Source organism: Polyodon spathula, chromosome 4, assembly GCF_017654505.1.
Source record: "Polyodon spathula isolate WHYD16114869_AA chromosome 4, ASM1765450v1, whole genome shotgun sequence".
In the NCBI taxonomy this organism is placed as follows: Eukaryota; Metazoa; Chordata; class Actinopteri; order Acipenseriformes; family Polyodontidae; genus Polyodon; species Polyodon spathula.
The window spans coordinates 20,699,526-20,718,693 of record NC_054537.1 but is presented as its reverse complement, the minus strand read 5'-3'; the positions used below and the strand labels follow the sequence as shown (position 1 = coordinate 20,718,693).

Below are 19,168 nucleotides of genomic sequence, written 5' to 3'. Positions count from 1 at the left end.
TTGGGTGGTGGTTTGGCAGTCATTGTGTTAAAATTGCTTCTCCCTGCAGGAAAAAAGTTTTTTTTTCTTGTCCCCTTCGATGCAACCTTGAGAATGTGCCTTGAAGGGAGGAAAGAAGCACCCTGATTGGTTGGCCAATAAAAACTTATTCAATTAATCAAATGAATTAATTTGAGCCTGCAGTCAGGCTAGTGTGTGTGAGAAGTGGTGACACATATGAGGTGTGCTACAAGGTTCTGCTCAGTAGTTAAATGGCCTATTATGTTGTAAGCAAAATGGGACAAATGTGCTAAAATCTACCGCTTAGTTGCTGCTTTTCAAGCATTTACTTGTTGATCATCTGCTGACCTGCCACTGGAACATATCTGCTTTAAGCTCTATATATCATTCAACTGTAATGAAACAATACTGAGAGTAAGCAAGTTATATGTCAATCATATGTTATGACTCAAATCTTAGATGTGTGTGATATATTACAAGAACCTTGGAATTCTGACCCTTTGAACTCAACATTAGTAGGGGCCAAAAATGTCACTTGATATAGTGCCCCTTCCTAATGCTATTGTCTGATGTCAATAGGTGCTAAAAATATATACAGTCATTATAGAGCTTTTACACCCACCCCCCAGGGACAGAATCTGTAACAGCCAAATATTGTTTGAGTTTCATTTACTTTGACTTGAATGAAACAACCAGCCATTGCATTGTATGGGAGATGAGAATCATGTGATCATGTGTCTATATGTAACTTGTGCCATGTGTACATTGTTTCAGCTGTTTCAGATATTTGTCTAATAGTATAATTAACAGCCCTCTGTTCTGCTTAAATCTTTTCTTTTTTTCCTACAACCTCCAGTATAGAACCATTGCATTACATGCTTATTAGGTAATTTCCTCTTTCAGAGCTACTTGGCTGGAGCGAAGTCTGTAAATATTTCAAACTTGTACTGTCACAGTCCCAGTTCAAGACACACTTATATTGATTTGCTGCTGATAGAAAGGATGAAGATAAATATCAGATCAATGTTAACAATAAATTGAGCTGGATGAAGCAGGCCCATAAAAAAGTTTTAAAACCTGTACATTATAAAACTTTTTCTCACAAGTCTCGTATTGTTTTCGTATAGTGTTTTGTTTTCCAAAATGTATTTCCTCTCCCTGCATAGCAGGTACTGTATTGCTGTTGCATACTGAGTGAATCTGTGGCAAGACCAATGGACTTCAGAAAGTCGAAGTCAAAATAATATCAGGAAAGCTCAATGATCTAAAGAAATCTGACAAGAAGTTTTATCGAGTTGAAGTTATTAGTTTAACAAGGGGTCTGGCTGGGCTATTCCCCAATTATGTATACATCTTCATTTTTGTATTTAATGGTATGTTGTCGGGGAACATTTTCACAGTAACATAATTTTCTACTGTTCCCACTCTTACTTTCTGTCATTTTTAATTATTATTCTTGCAAGGCTAAATTATAGTAATTTGGTCCCCGGGAACTCAGGCAAAAAGGCATTGCTGTAATTATGCAAAAAGCTGGGATTTGTATGCAACAGATATAGAGTGGTGTATTCAACTGATCTAAACAGCTGCAAATATTAATGCCATCCTTATTTAAATCATTAAAATAACAACCTTCCTATTTTCTTTCCATGTTCACCCAATTATTTTACCCCACTTTCTCCCCAGTTTAGAATATCCAATTACATGTACATTCCCTCTCCACAGCAACTCCCTACAACAGCTCTGTTTACCCTTTTTATTTAATTTTGATTTAATTTTGTTTAATAAATGTGCATGCCAGCGTCTCAATAACCCTTTGACATCCTGTCACGCATGCTTTCAAAAGTTCTTCACAAATTGTTGCAATTGTAAGTGTCGCAATTGCCGGCACTTTTCATACAACTTGTTGTAATATTTGCGAACCCTCATTTGCACTATCCCTGTCCCCTTTTTGCTAATTTATGCAGGAATGCCCATAATTAGATATTCATCTAAGTTTGAACCGCAAAGAAAAACTGCTGCTGCAAAGCATTCTCGAAAAAGTCGCAAATACCATTGCACTTGTTTAGCATATTTCACCCAAGACTTCCGACTCGTTTGCAACTGGTTTGCGATTATTGCGTCAGGCACAACATTTTAGTACATCTACCCCTAAGTCTCCAAAATGGGTTAATATGACTACATCTAATATGCTAACCTTATTTCATATATTTATTTGTAGGTGAGCACCATGCATTCTGATTGCATGATTAAAAGGGACCAGGAACTTTGCCTGGAGAACATCCAACAAGAAAATGGTTTTGATGATCCGACCATAGGTAAGTTTATATTTACCTGTCCATATTTTGTGGTCATGATGAGACAGAGAAAGACAATTCATACTGTGGATGTAGCCTGCATGTAAATATGAGGCTGGGCAGAGCCCTGCTAAAAATGTATAGTTATGATTTGAAAGAATGGATTGTTTGATGTATTTAAAGCAAATTTGTCATGGTGTTATAGTTTGATGTGGTTTGGCAAGCACGGTGTTTGCAGCTCGTCTCTGCCAGACTAAATCTCGTGAGAATGCGTGGTGGGTAGCTAACGAATTATTGACAAATTGTCTGTCGACCACGCATAGTAAAAGTCTCCAGATTGATTAACGTATTGCTAATTTGGAGATAGTCATGTGTATAAAAACACACAGCTTTGGCTGAACAAGGTGGGTGATCAGAGTGGAGGAGCTGAGAGAGCAAAAGAGAGACGTAAAGAAAGAAAATACAATTGCTACGTCATTTTCAGAAGTAGATTGCAAAGGAGTATAAATAATGATTGTGGTTGGATGTGTGGGTTTCCTGACTTAGTTAAGATTTGTATTGATAATAATAATAATAATAATAATAATAATAATAATAATAATAATAATAATAATAATAATAATAATAATACTGCTAAAACGTCTGTGTATCACGATCACCCATCGCCACAGAAAAGGTGTATGCCATTAGTCTGATATCTGTGATTTAACAGTATGACTAATGTACCATTTTCATTGCTACGATAAAGCAATAAAAAATGTTTTTCTAACTAATCCCAACAGCAGGTGGTAAACTTATTATTTTATTTTGTTTTCTTTTTGGATTTTAAAAAGGATGATCTTCTATAAGGCATCTTGTAAAAGATATGGCACGTGATTTTAATACATTGTTATGCTGAGTTAACTGAAGAAAGTGGCAGAGATTCTGCCTTAGATAGAACTATCATACTCTGTCCAAGGTCAAAGTTGGATGCACATATCAGAATAAAAAGATGGCATCTGCAGCATTAGAAACTTCAAATGATGTCAACTTGAAGCACAGGAAATTTTATCGGTACAAATTGTGTTAAGCAGTATTGGAATTTGTCCAAGGCATCTGCTGTTCTTGGAAAGATTTTAATGGCAACTTTACTGTCCTGTGGTGCGGTAGCCTCCTAGCCAAGATGGTATTTCCAGGGAGAGAGACTCAGACACAAAAAGTTTAATACTCTCTTTAATTTAAATAAACACAAAATAAAAACAGACAAAACAGTAACAAAAACACACTTAACAAAACGGCACAAGGTCCAAAACAAAAGATTACATAAAAACTCATGAATGTAAACAAGATGGACAGAACAGCACTGCACACTGTCACAAAACACCAAACTGACACAAGCACACATGCAGTCATAAGATTGGCTTCTTATCATCAGTGTTCATCAGCAGGCACCAATTGCCACCGAACCAGTGACTACTCGGGTCATTTTTGTGCTAGAAGAAGTCACTCTGAAATTATGCAAGTCTTGCCAGAGAAAGAGGAGGACAGAAGACCTCCTTCACACCACATGTCAGTTGATAATCAGCTAAATTAACAAGTTGCCAATGTTTGTTTGTTTCTGAACCAATTTCATGTAATTAAAATCAGAATGTTTGCCTCAACAATGCCTTGAAAATGCCTCAGTAATGCCATGGGGTGGTGGAAAATTAAAAGATGAAGTCCAAATAAAATCTTTATTAATTCACTCATGATCGTTCAAACATAAGAGAAAATGTGTATACAATACCTATCCACAAATTCAACAGTGCAGAAAATGATTAATAACAAACCCTGGGTTGAATATGTTTATTAGTTATTGATTATATTCCCACTGGTGCAAACTTGTTTTGTTTTGCTTGTTCCCTAATTTTGTACTGCCCCACTTTCTGAACTTTTCTCCAAAATGCTATTTTCAAACGTCTTTAACATAGAGCAATCACTTGCACCATTGCCACCTGCTCATATGTATTTCCTTATTTTAGTGCACCTGTTGCTGAGGTTTCATTTTCAGTCTGAAACAAGGAGAAAAATAGTCAATTTAGTCCATTAACAACTAGTTGAGGGAGGTATAAAATGAGGAGCAAGCTATGAAACAGTGTTATGAGTGTGAAGCAGTTTGGACTGAGCACCAAGGTTTTATTTTTAATTTATAAATCACTGCAGTGTTTAACGAAGGACATGAATTTGTTTTCATCTGTTCTGAAATTAGTTTCTGCACGGTGATAGGGAGGGAAATTGGGAAGTTTTGTTAAAACATAGAAACCTCTTTAAGATCATTTTAAAAATAGCACATACGTTGTTTACGCTTTTCATATATCATTTTAAATGACCATATTATATAAAATAATTAATGTGTAACCTTTTTATAACAAAACAAAATATAACCTTTTAACTGCAAGAGACGGTAAAGCCTTGTTATGAGAGTTATATAGCTTAAATACGTTCAATGATAATCGTTTAGACTAGATATTGTTTTCGGTCTTCAAATGTTGCAATGGTTACAGGTATATTATTTTGGAGTGTGGACTCCACTCCTGATTGATGCATTGCAGAGCTTAATAGTCATGTAAGAGGATAAGGATGTGCTAATTATGCACTAATGTCTAGGTAAGTCTGGCTAGTTATTTACATAGGCAATACAATATAATACAAATATGAGAATTAGAAAAGCTGGTACAAGATGGAATACATTTTTTTAATTTTTTTTTGCTTTAAATCCCTAACTTGGTCCCAAACATGTTACCTTAATATAGCCCACTGGTTACTTTAACACAGGCATGGCCAAAGTTGTTCCAACCCTCTTCTAAATTGTTTAATTAAACCTCCATCGAGACCCTCTATTTCATCCTATAATTTTAACTGTTAAACCTGGAGTGGAATTGACCTCCAGGACTGTGATTGTATACCCTTACCTTACCATAATGGTTGCTAATTTGGACTTACACGAAGAATTATTAGCAATGGAAGTGTTACTCATTTCCAGTTTAATAAAGAAAACAAAACAAAGCAAAGCTAAAAATAAAAGTTTACCACACAAATGTCGAGGGCTAGTTGCACTAAAAGGAACATCCCGCTCCAGGAACCAACTACACTACGCAAACCCTCTCTACACTGTTTGGGATCAACATTCCCTAAACTGACCAACTTCTGGGCTCCCAGGAGTCCTAGCATCCTCACAGTGACTCTGGCCTCTTCAGACAGCCTCAGCTGGGCAATGCCTTCACGAGCACCGTCTTGGAGTGGAAGGGTGTCATGTAGTAGTTGTCTCCATGGAGCAGGCGCTCTCCTCCTCGATGTAAACACCTGTTTTTGTAGCATGGCAGTGCGGTCACCTCGAGCTGTGGTGTAGACACCTTTTGAGCTCCGCTCAGCTGCCCAATTAGTTCCTTAGCAACACATCTCCTGTTGTGCATCCCAGCTTAAAAGCACACATGTACCTAAGAACCAGCAACATGATCGCCCTGTTACACATGGTAAACATATAGATATGGTACTTGCTCTTATATCTAGAAATACACATTGTCTCTTCTAGCCAATGATACATTTGACTAAGAAAGGTAACTAAAACTGAAAAGCAACTCCTGAACTCAGTTGCATCACATTACATAGACTAATCAAAAAAATGAAATACACGATTTGAGTTGTATCAAAAAGGAACACGCAGAATTATTATATATTATAAAAACATTGGTTAGGGTTGTATTTTTTTCATGGTAAAAATTACTTATTCCACTGCATTTCATGATCTAAAAAATAGATATTTCATGATTAACCTTAATATGTAATAAAATAGAAAAATAGCATTTACATATTCAAAACTGAGTTATTATACAGTCAGTGTTCCTAAATATTTAAATGCTTACCTGATAAACAGTAAATGTTCAATTGTAGAATGTTTCATTTTTTAAAGACATTCTGCTTTCACCATTTGTGAATTATCAAACAAAGTAATATCATAAATACATTTAAAAATAACATACACATGAAATGTCTCCTTGAACTGGACAGAACAAGCTTTAGCACAAATATTTTCAATCTTGGATGCAGCTGGTATCTTTTTTTGTTGAGGATATTTTAAATTAACTGTGCAGCTCTGTACAATGTGTTGAATCATTTAGTGGATGCAAACTGAACCAGATTAAAGCCAGGTTCCTAGATGGCAAACGCTTGTTGTACTTATGTAATAGAAAATATGTATATTTACACTAGTCTATCAGAAATTGGAATTTTCACAGGGAACTACATATTACACATACATTGGTTGATTTCAACCGTGAAAAAAAAAAAAAGGTGACATGTGTGTGGTGACATTTAAAAAAAAAAGGAAAAATCCAAAGAACATGTCATTTGAAGCCACTTACTCTTTGACACATTTTCATTCAAAGTAAAGACCCTTAAGTTATTAGATCTGTGCTTACTAAATGAAATCTTATAAATTATAGAATTATAAATACAGTAGGTATGTTAAATCTCTAGCTGCCAGATGTATCCCCTTTAAACCTTTAGTGCTAAGTTCTTTGACCACTTTGTTCAATACAAAAAAAAAAAAAATATTCACTGTAAAGCATATGCAAGGTGAAGCTCCTCTAAACGAATGTAGTAATGTGCAGGTGTAGTGCAGATGCTGTGCAGATGCAGTAATCCAATGAAACAAACAGACAACAAAGTACGTGTGAAGTGGTTTGTTTATAACAAGGAGCTTGCAATCCACAGCAATGTGTATTGCACAGTAATGATAAAGAATTGCAGTCCTGTAAATAATATGCACAATAGCAAACACAAGCAGACACAAAACACGGTCCCAAGTCCAGAGTGAGTGCTGTAGTGCTTGTGATGGGGTACAATTTATTACGTGCAACAATGGTGAACAAGTAGTGCAGTGTTGTCCAGTTTTAGTGCTGGCCATGGGCAATAGCTCCCTGTCTAGTCTGATGAATAATGAATGCAGACAGACAAAACAAACAAAACACTCACATTTCTTTATAACAACAATACAGGTACTTCCGGTTTCAGCATAACCATAGCAAGGAACAGATTATGTTGCTTCGTCCACTATTTGTACCGTCACGCATGTCGTTCAATGAATGAATATGTTTCAAAGTGTGGTCTCCCATATGTGGAATTGATGCTAAATCAATGGTGAGGGGCTCAGAAGAGTCTCAGTCCTGCAGGGAGATAGACATACAAATTGAGTCACGTCTACAACCTTTTGCAAACACTATCTAATTGATAAATGACCATCAAAATGTAATTATGGTAATTTCTACATAGACGGTTCACAGGCAGCTTCATGAGAAATGTACTCTAATATAGTCAGATTTTGTTTAAACATACTAATATTGTTAGAATCTTCCCATCCATTAAAAAAAAAAAATTCTTGGGCGCTTTTCTTCACTGAGTGTGACAGACTCTGGTACTACGCTGAAGCATCTCTTCTCTGATCCCTGTCCAATCCCACTCAAAAATCCTCACTGCTACTTGGCTACAGAGCAGCTATGTGATGCATGCCTGCAAAGGCAGTTTCTTGCGCATCATTGGTGCAACTCAGTCTTGAGCATCAAACAAGTCCAAACTACCCAACCATGAAAATGGGTAAAAATATTCTGAAAAATAATAAATATGCATAATATAAAAACTGACGTCCATAGAGTACCGTGTTTATTAATACTTGTGAGGATGGCTGTAAATATGGCTTTGAGGGCTTGTGTGTTATTCAAGATTCATGGAGTATTCTTGTTTTGCTGTCTGTTAATAGACCAGATAATGAAAAGTTTGAGTCTCGTGAATAGTAATCATGGTTCCATTACTGTTGTTTTTATAAAGTGTGAAATAATATAATTCATTGAGATATGACTGCAAAATTACATGTTATTAGAGCATACTAGGCAGCATTTTCTCTCTGAATTCTAGGGATGTTTGCCAATTTACAGATTAGATTTGCTTACTTTTATTTATTCCTTCTTAGTATATGCAGACCTGTATTTATGGTGATGAAACACATCTGGATTCCTAACCTCGCTCATGCATGGTATCCTTTGCTCTGTGGAGGAACCTAATATTGCTCTCTAGATAGGATAAGAAACAGAGCGTTTAAGTATAGATAATTATTTGCCAATTTCAACATGCCTAGGGGTGTTGTTCGTGTTGTAGTGTTTATAAAATGGCAGCTTTCTCACACCCCATCCCTACCGAAGTGTATAGGTGAAGAAAGTATCACATCACCACAGGATCAACTCTATATGATGATTCTATACATTAGCTGTCAGCCACCATACACCTTCGATTTTCAACCAAATTTTTCACATGGTTAGTTTTCAAGGTTGATTATCATAGAACATATTTTAAAATATCTGCAATAAATGATACAGTGCTTCTCCCCAGATTGTAATCACAATACTCTGCTAGAAACGTACCCTTATTTTACATTCCCCAAAGATAGATAGAAGGAGGGCATTGAGATGTTTAGAACTGTCACCTTGGCAACAGGTCAGTAAAGAAGGAAGTGACATCAATACTTTCCTAGCGTATTGGCTGTCAAGTGATTTTTTCACAGACATTTTATAAGTGTGGCAAAGTGGTTTGTAGTGCACAGGTGCAGTGGTGATGCGGTGCTCAGGAATGTAGTTCATGGTGAAAAAGCAGCTCTTTATTTGTTGACAAATAGTAATACCTGGCTCTACACAACGATGTGTATACAGCTCCCGGAGGTTAGCCTTCTATAATGACAAGCACAGACAGTTAGAAACAAACAAATCACTTAACACTCATGGTAATTAATTACTTCTGTTTCCCAAATGGGTCTTTTCAGTAACCATAACTAAGGAACAGATTACATCGTCACATCTCCTGTTATACCCTTAGTCATGCCCCCTGCAACAGCTAGTTCAATCATGTCTCCTCCAATCCATGACTGACACATCGCGTACCGCATTAAGGTGATGACTTCAGGGATTGTGACTGTGATTGTGATTACTAGCAAAATAACACACGGTGTGGTCTTAAATGAAACTTTGGAAGGAATAACATTTGGAAAATATTTGAACTATTTACTAATTACAGCCTACTGCTTAGCAATGGTATATATTTATTAAATGCGGCTGTAAATGAAAAAAAAAAGTTTGACACTGTGATACTGGAACTTGTATATGTATACCTATATGTTTAACCATATAACTAAAATTGTAGCAGTAGTCATTTCATACCTATACGTTTATAAAACAAATTGCACATCATTTGTTTTGGAAAACCAAAGCATCTTAGGCTTTGTAATGCTGTGCATCCATTGTTATCTCCAGGTCTGATCTGGAGCAAAAATGCATCTAATAAATGACATAAGGACTAAACACAATACTAGGAATTTCTCATTTTAAACAGATTTCTGAGATGCATATTTTCAACCATATGTAAGTAACAGATGCAGAGAGGAAATGTATCTTTCAAAGGTCACATAAGAGCACTGAAAATACAAGCAAAATTAACATGCAAAATATTATAGGTAAATCACAGGAGTAATTTTAAGGAAAAAATAATCCTTTGAAAACAGTCCTTATGTCTACAATGGATTCATGTCGATTTTGTCAGAGAATTTGATAAGTTTAAGTAATTATTACAACATAGACCGCCTTTCTTTTTTGACAGTTTTGGTTTTTGGCATATCCCTGCTCGTTAAGAAGTCTGACTGAATAGCAATGGGGCTCACATGCTAGCTGTTACCAAATGTAATAAACCAGAAGATAAAATGAAAATGATCTAACCCTTTGATGATAAGGAGTTTGCATTGTTAGCCTTTCTATAGACAGCCATCAATGTCATTCCTTGTCAAAGTATCATACTACAAAATAATATGTAGGGTATTACAGTCAGGTAATCATGGACCAAAAGGAATTTCTTGACATATTACATATTTTTCTATTTACTGTTTCTAAGGGAACTTGACATCCTTTTTTTATAATTCATTTACCTGGCTTTGTTATTATTATTTTTTTATTTCAACTCAAACAAAGGCAGACAACGTAACACATTGGAAGAATGTACAATACTGATGAATGCTTTGTTGCAGTGTTTTAGGTAGAATTCAGTCAGCGATGGAATGATTTACCTTCTGTTTGCTATTCTATTCATGGCAAGAGAAAAGCTGACATGCTATCTACAATGACTGAACTAGTCCTTGGGAAGAACACACACTACTTGATCTGAATAGCAATGACAATGAATCCTTCACCAGTGCTATATACTCCCTGCTGCACAGGAGGACAAGTTAAGCAATGACTTACTGTAACTGCTATAAGAAAAACACACACCACTAACATGCAAAACTAGTAAAAATAAGGTGTAGTTTATTGCAGTAATATAATCCAAACAGAGTAGCTAGTTCTGGTCTCAGTACACCTAAGCACTGGACACGGGGTTGTGTCATCCTTTACATAAGCGTTTCATCCCTCAAGCACAAGATATGCGCAGCATTTCAAATACAAACAATTTCCATGTATATGCTATTATTAAGCAGATAATAATATGCAGATAAGAAGCAGATAATATAGCATGAGAATGGAAGACAGGACGACATGACTCTAGTTGTTTTTGTCCTTGCACGAAAAAAAAAAATGTTTTCATCAGCGTTATAAAAGTTTTCACCAGAATTATAGGTTACTGTGAGATTCTGTGCAGTTCTGTCTCTGCTTATCCCATGCCCCTGACAGTAAGCTCAGAATAGACATTGTCAAAACTGCACTCACCCCTGACTCACAAGAATAAGAAAATACAGAAACTAATACAAAGATCCTCCACTCTAATGGGTTTTTATATAAACCATTTATTACAGTATAAAATAATCTTACAGTCCCCCCTGAAAACTTTTAAAACCTAACAAAGAAGTTTTCCACATAAATTCACCCACGGATAGCGTTCTATTCCTATCTTAGGTTGTCTGGTCTGTAAATACCAGTTTACCCGTCTTCAGAATATAACCTACTTTCTAACCATTGTGATCGTTCATACATCTGTCGTCTTCTCAGTATTGTCATAGCTTTGTAATATCCTTGAATTAAGCATTTTAGATAGCAAATCATTATGCATATGCACAGTGAAGTAAGTAAACACAGCACTACAGATGCTTTAAACAAATAGTCCCAATATGTGTTAGCAAAATTAGCCTCCATAGTCTCCCCACTGTTTACATAAATCCAAATTTGTTCTTCTAACATCTACTCCTTTCTCATCACTTCAATCAAAGTCAAACCAGTTTAATAACAGTTGCAGATAAAGGGCGACCTAGAACAGAGAACTCGAAGTCATCAGTTGCATTAATCTAAATTTCAACTAGTACGTATGGTAACTGTATATTCCCAATCATGATTCATTGCAAGTGAAATTGATACAAAACGTCTGCTTTGTTATGTTACATTTTAACCAATTTCCCCAATAATATCTGTGATTACTATTCTGGGCTTGAATTAAACATTTACCTGTTTTATTTGTATTCCACTGATAAGTACTTAAAGTACCTATTATTCTGTTAGCTGGGCACATGATTATTCCTACTGACTGACGACACTGTAAGCAAGGACTTACTGTAACTGCTCATTTTAGAGGTGCATGGGGAGAAGAAATATTTATATATAATCCCTTTATATAAGAAATGTCACTTAAAAAGCTTTTTTGTTTTTTGATGATCATATTTTTAGTACTCTAGTCAGTCAGCTACCAAAGTACTCTTTGAAAGGCCATGATAGTTTTATAATGGGGCAGTGACTTAATTCCAAAGCTTTGGAATGCTTCAGAGGATTTCAGCTTCTATCCGTTACAGACTGCTTAGCGGTCTTTCTTGTTTCCTCTTTGCTGATTATTGGGTTTGTTGCATTCAATTTGCTTATCTGGACCTTGCTCAAGCTCAGCTGTTCCCGATTCAGTAAGCAAAAGACTAGCTTGTTTGAATGCCGCTGGTCCAGCTACTTTTTGTTCACTGCAGTACCTTGCTTACTTGCACATCTGCAGTAGCACAACATGCAACCATAGACTTCAGAAAGCTACGATCTAAAATATGCAAAATTGTAGTAGAAAAACAAAAAGGAATACAATATAACATGATTGTAAGACACTGCAGCTTGAACTATTTTTGAAGTAAACACTGCCTAGCCACTTTATTAGGACCTGTATCTAATAATGTCTTGACACAACAACAATACTCTACAGTTTTTACTACAGTATATAACCAAGCATTCTATTTTAAATTGTCTCCTCGCATTGCCTGGGTACTGACAGTGATAAGTCCAGTACAAGACCAATTTTTTTTCTTCTCCATACTGTGCCAGTTCTAGCTCCGTACCTTTGATTTGGTATTTGTATCCTATACTTTTATGGCCAGCGTGCAACACTTTAGAGTTGATGATCCACCTGTTAAAGCACCTGTTAAAGAGTGTACATGCTGAGGATTCAGAAACTGTAAATAACAGCAGATGCTGCAACAGCAGTCTGTTTCTAATGCAGCTCATGCACACTGCTAAATAAAATCATTTGGGATAGAGCCTTGAATCTTCTGAATTGGTCTTGACCATGCAATTGCTGTCACTGCCAAATGTTTCATTACAATAGATTAGATGGTAAATAAATTGTAAATCACCAGCAGAACAGTTCAGTGGAAGCATTGGGGAAATATATATATATATATATATATATATATATATATATATATATATATATATATATATATATATATATATATATATATATATAAAATCTGGATATATATATATATAAAATCTGACATTGAATATAGAGGACTAAAAGGATCGATAACTAAAATAATGCAGACTTCGAATAGTTACAAATTTAAAAAGAAGGACCCTGTAGACATACCAAATTTAACATGCCCACAGGATATCAGAATACCTAACTAATGGCTTTGTTTAATATTATTCATTTTTAGTTATTTTGTTTCTCAGAAATTCGCAGCATGGCCTATTTACGATCAAGGTAGCCTTGATTTAAAACTGCCCTCTGCTGTTCAGACGTGGGAGTGACTGGTAGTATTCCTGAAAGATAAACATTTTAAATGTTATTGTTAAGATTATGATTTAAGTGTTTTTACCAGACAAAGTTTTAACCGTTTAACCACCTTTCCCCAAAAATGCTATAATAAATTAGATCTCTGCTCTCAACAAATAAGCAGGAGTCTGTTTGAAACAAATGTCACAATTTAATAGTTTAAGGGAACCTGGATTAAAATAAGTACGTTAAGAGTCAGGTTTGACGGTTAAGCTTCAGGTTTGTATTACTAAAGCTTTTTTTTTTTTTTTTTTTTTTTTTTTTTTTTTTAGGCCATGTGTTATTACCAGTAGGATTTTTACTAAGGAAGCCAATTGCACTGTTGCCAGTAGGCTGCACAAAATAAATGCCTGATATAAATACTTGTTTATCTTTCTCTAAACTTAATGCCAATAAAGTATAAATATTTATCTTTCTTCAGCCCTGATGTTATGTCTTTTGAGGGGGTTGTTATTGGCAGCAGAATGTGTATTGGTAATACGAAACTCCAAAATGTTGCTTTCAGTATCTTTTCTACTAGTACTAATCACTCCAGTTTGTTTAACCCAAATTAAAATAAAACACAGCAATGTTAACCCCTACTGACAGCGAGCAAATGTTTCTCTTTTTTGGTTTGCTACCTGCATAGGATGTCCTGGGATGTGGGATAACATCACCTGTTGGAAGCCTGCTAAGATTGGGGAAGTTGTTGAAGTCCCTTGTCCAGAGTTCTTTGGAATTGTAGGTTCTGAAGATGGTAAGTAATTAAGCAATAGAGCCTATCAAGGGCGCTAGCGAAAGTCAAGATCATCTACCACACGGTAGAGCGCGCATTGAGAGGGCTCTATTATTATTATTATCTAATTATTTTTGCTAACATTTATTTATTGGGGTCTTACTCTCAGAATAATTTATCTGGACATGTACAATTGTTGAAAAGCCCGTGTAGTATTGAGTCTGACTGGAAACTTGTTGTTGGAGGCGGGGCGTCATTCAAGCAAGCAGGGAATGGATTGGCTGGTGCGGAAAGAACTGAAACAGGGTTGGCAGTTTGACTGGCTGGTTTTGAGGGAGGGTGTTGTTTGGATCCAGCCGATGACAGAATTGTGGACCAATCATGTCTTTCCTGTTGATTTGCTGTCCAGTAGCTGAAAACTGAGTCCCCATTACTGTGTCCTGGCACAGACATGATTTCCCTTGTTTTAGACTAGCGTCAGAAAGTATGTTTAAGTAGCTTTTTATGTTATTAGATTAGTTGTAGATTAGAATGTTAAGGGGAAAGCCGGTATTTATGCGCAGATTATTTTAAAAATGTAATTCACCGTTAAACATTTCAATGTTGCAGCAGGCATCTACGCAAAATAGAAGCCTGCTAGATCTGGAAGCTGATTGGCTGTTTGCACTCAATTGTTTTCTAATACATTTTAAACTGAGAGCTTATTATAATACGTTTGAGATAAACTTTACTTCTGCATCTTATGCATTATGATTTGTTTGTTTTGTTTTTGTTTGTTTTGGAAGATATAGTAACCAAGATTCTTTGCATTCTACAATATATTCACAGCATGGTAGCTAAAAGGAATATTTAAATAGAAAGTGAAGGTATTTACAGAATGATCGTAGCAATTTAAAATATCTGTACATCCTGTGAAATAAGCACAGCACATGTACGTTCAGTAGTATCCTGTTAATATAAGTACAATATGTGGAAAAGAAAGTATACCAAACCTACATTATATCTTTGAATTGTAATCTGTGCAGGTAGTTATAGCTATGGAGTTTGAATAAAAAAAAGAATATTCAATGAACTTCAACACATGCTGTATAATCTATATCTATAACACAATCATAAGACAATATCCTAAGGTAGGCAAAATTGCAGCAAAATGTCTTTATGTATTAATATTTGTTAACCATGGTCAAAAACCAACTTGCGCAATTTTATTTCATTTTTTGTCAGTAAAAGTACAATATTCAGATTTCTGTAGATTAGATCATTTAAATATTGTATGGCACATTATCTTCCCATTACTATATCAAACGTACACTAATTATTATTCTCCAGCTGCCTTTTTTAGGTTACTTCGTCACGTTATGCAGGAGCATTTTGAGTCATATTTAGAACTATTTAAGGATCTGCACCCAGTAATATATGATCTTTGCCATTCAGATAATATCAAACCCCTTTTCAGTGTGTGTTTATTTTGAGCTAATGATACAAGGGGGTTACATTATTTAAAACATGGCCACAATGTATTTTATTTTTTAAATGCATAGAGCCTAACACAACTTTTGCTTGTTTCCCCCTCAGTTCTATACCCAAGTGGATAACTAATACTAGCAAGACATGTTTATTGCAATTCTCTCCCTTGGAAGCATAGTGTCTTTCAATGTGTTTAATGGTTAAATGTAGCTAAGAATAGCAATAACCAATAGTATTCATTTGTGAGTCATGCCTTCATCCAGGCCATACTTAAAATGACTTCACTTTGCAGTTATAAACCAAAGGTAAAAATGTATTTATTATATAACCAAAATATTTGGGATTAGTTAATTTCAAAATAATTTTTATTTATTTATTTAATTATTGCAGAGCCCAGTATTAAATATAAAGGTTAAATCTAATTCAGGTTACATTTACCTAATTTACCTGTGTTTCTATTGCAGACTTTGTACATATCAGCAGGAACTGCTCTGAATATGGCTGGTCAGAACCTTTCCCACATTATTATGATGCGTGTGGTTTTAATGAGAATGAAACCATTCATGAGGTAAACACGCACTTCTAAATGAATCACACTAAATGATGGCAATAACTCTTTTGTCAATCATTGTTAGATATGCCTATTTTCATCTCCAGTACTTCACTTGATTAAAACAGTTTCTCTCTCTTCCTGCATACAGCCTATTAGTTTTCTGAATGTGTCCATGAAGAGATTCTGGGGGTTTTAAATATGTTCTGTATAATTTAGACAGGGAAAAATAGTTTATTTCAATTTCATCTCTAGTGTGGCTAGTTTTCAAAATGCAGAGGGAGAAAATCAAAACGTGTTAATGCATATGAAACGTCTTTGAATAACTCTAAAGGTGTGATCAATGGGCTTGTGTTTTTACTTTTTAAACAAGTTGTGTTAAAAATGCCCCTTCATTTAAGTACTGTACTGTGTCACAGTTTAAGGAACATGCAACAAAAAAATTAATTAAATTTAACAGTAAAAGGAAACATGAAATAAGTGTATATGGAAGTGTGGTTATAGCATATTTTGACCTTAATGAAATAAGTCATGGCTTACCATTACATTACAAATTACAGATGGTATACTTGTTCTTGAGAAATGTAGAAATCATTTGAACTACACGTTCCTTTTGTTTATTTAAAGGATCTGTATTTTGTGTCAGTGAAGGCTCTGTATACAGTTGGATATAGCACATCCCTAATCTCTCTCACGACTGCAATGGCGATTCTGTGTCGTTTCAGGTGAGTAATATATAAATATAGGGGGTATTTCAACGCCTGGTGGTAGGATTGCTACCATTTTTTTATTTATTTTTTTGTAAGGCTTGACCAGAAATCTATAAGATATCCGTTCACTGTGTTTTTAAGGAGTTAACAATTAGAGTATCCCCACCATAACAAATGTTCATTTAATGTATTTCTAATATATTTGTAATATGTAAACTAGGATCTATATCAGCCAAAGTGTTTTTACAGAATTAAGAGCCTATGCACCGAGTTTCACTTATTTGTTCTTGCAGTACACTCCTGTGCATTGGATGATGCTGGCACTTCTAATGTAAAGACACTTTGGGTGATCTAGCCAACATTACATATGGCTATGATAGGCAACGATAACTGAAAAGCTGCTCCTGAACTCATAATCAAGCCCCCTTACATTAATTTATACTAAACTATAATTTTTTTAAATTGATAATGGTACAAATTACTACAGTAACATCTTTAAAGATATCTTCAAAGTAATTGTATCCTATTTCAATGATATGATTGCTTGGGATCTGATTAGTAGTGGCGTCTGACTTTAATAAGCAGGAAGGCTAAATAACAAAAACCTGCTTGTACAGTGCTTTGCAGAATTATTCACCCCCTGCAGAGTTTTCACATTTTGTTGGTACCGGAGCGTACTCCACACTTTCAAATTAGATTTTACATGTAGAATCTACACAAACTACTCCACATTGATCGAGCAAAAACATGCATATAGAATATAAATAAGTAAGATTTACAGAGAAAAACAGATTAATCTCAGTTGCATAAGTATTCAACCCCTTTGTTATTGCTGCCCTAAATCAGCTCAGGTGCAAATGATTTGTTTGAAAGGTCACAAAATTAGTGAAATGGTTTCAGCTTGTGTGTACTCAAAGTGGTTTAACTTGTAGATAATTTCCCTCAGGTATATAAAGACTTTCAAGCTGCAGCTCGCATAGTGATTCATCAAAGGAACCATGAAGACCAAGGAGCTTTCAGAACAAGTAAGGTATAAAGTGGTAGAGAGGCACAGAGCAGGAAAAGGGTACAAGAAAATTTCAAAGGCACTGATTATCCCTCTCAGCACAGTGAAGTCCATCATTAAGAAGTGAAAGATGCATCATACAACCCAGACACTACCCAGATCAGGTCACCGTCCCAAACTGAAGCCAACAATGACATTGATAGATCTGCAAAGTTCTGTGTCTGAGATGGGAGTGGGGAAGCCAGTCCCTACACAAAGCTGGCCTGTATGGACAGGTGGCAAGAAAGGAGCCATAATTCAAAAAGCTTCATCTTAAAGCATGTATGGAGTTTGCAAAAAAGCATGTAGACATGTGGAAAAAAGGTTTTTTGGTCAGACGAAACAAAAATTGAGCTTTTCGGTCTAAATTCTAAGCGTTGCGTCAGGCTCAAACCCAACACTGCACATCACCCAGTCAACACCATCCCAACTGTCAAACATGGTGGTGGCAGCATCATGTTATGACCTGTTTGAGTCAGTCAAGATTCTGAAACTGGGGAGAAAATTTACATTTCAGCAGGACAATGACCCAAAGCACAAAGCCAAAGCCACACTGGAGTGGTTGAACAAGAAGAAAATTAATGTTCTTGAGTGGCCCACTCCAAAATTTATAGCGAGACTTGATGATTGCAGTCCATCAATGATCCCCAACAAACTTATCAGATCTGGAGCAATTTTCCCGTGAAGAATGGGCAAAAATGTCACCATCCTACTGTGCAAAGCTAGTAGTAACCTATCCAAAAAGATTCATAGCAGTAATTGCTGCAAAAGGTGCTTCTACCAAGTACTGACTTAAGGGGCTGAATACTTATGCAACCAGTAAATTTCATTTTGTACATTTTCTTTGCAAGTTTTGCTGACATTAGCCAATATGATTACGTATGGTTTGAAGATGCATGAAACAGGCACTAGAAGCCACAAGAGACAACTGGTTAACACAGATCAGTACTGTTATTACGCTGTGATTATTTTTTACTTTTACAAAAATTACATGTTCACTTAGCCTCCACAGCCTCTTAGCCACAACTGGATCTGATGTTTGTTGAACTGAAAAATATACCAAAATATTTGCATTCCTAGAAATCCATATGATGTTTTGTTCTTCTTTTAGAAAACTTCACTGCACCAGGAATTTCATTCACATGAACCTTTTTGTGTCATTTATTTTACGAGCCATATCAGTTTTCATTAAAGATGGAGTCCTCTATGCTGAAGAGGAGAATAATCACTGTGTATCAACAGTAAGTAAACATGATCCAAATGTACAGCAACATTTGACTGTGTTACTGTGTTCTTAACCATAACTTATTTATTTTTTAATTTTTT

General features: G+C 35.5%; 1 protein-coding gene across 4 annotated transcripts in view; it reads left to right on the top strand.

Moving 5' to 3' along the window:
* The window catches only part of LOC121314304 (pituitary adenylate cyclase-activating polypeptide type I receptor-like), a 57,504-nt gene that overhangs the window by 18,473 nt on the left and 19,863 nt on the right, over positions 1-19,168 (top strand). For all 4 annotated transcript variants that reach the window (XM_041247414.1, XM_041247413.1, XM_041247412.1 and 1 more), the window contains exons 3-7: positions 2,219-2,315; positions 13,984-14,091; positions 16,002-16,105; positions 16,715-16,812; positions 18,954-19,083. In XM_041247414.1, the coding sequence (XP_041103348.1) occupies positions 2,219-2,315; positions 13,984-14,091; positions 16,002-16,105; positions 16,715-16,812; positions 18,954-19,083 (537 nt within the window). The remainder of the gene's footprint in view (positions 1-2,218; positions 2,316-13,983; positions 14,092-16,001; positions 16,106-16,714; positions 16,813-18,953; positions 19,084-19,168) is intronic.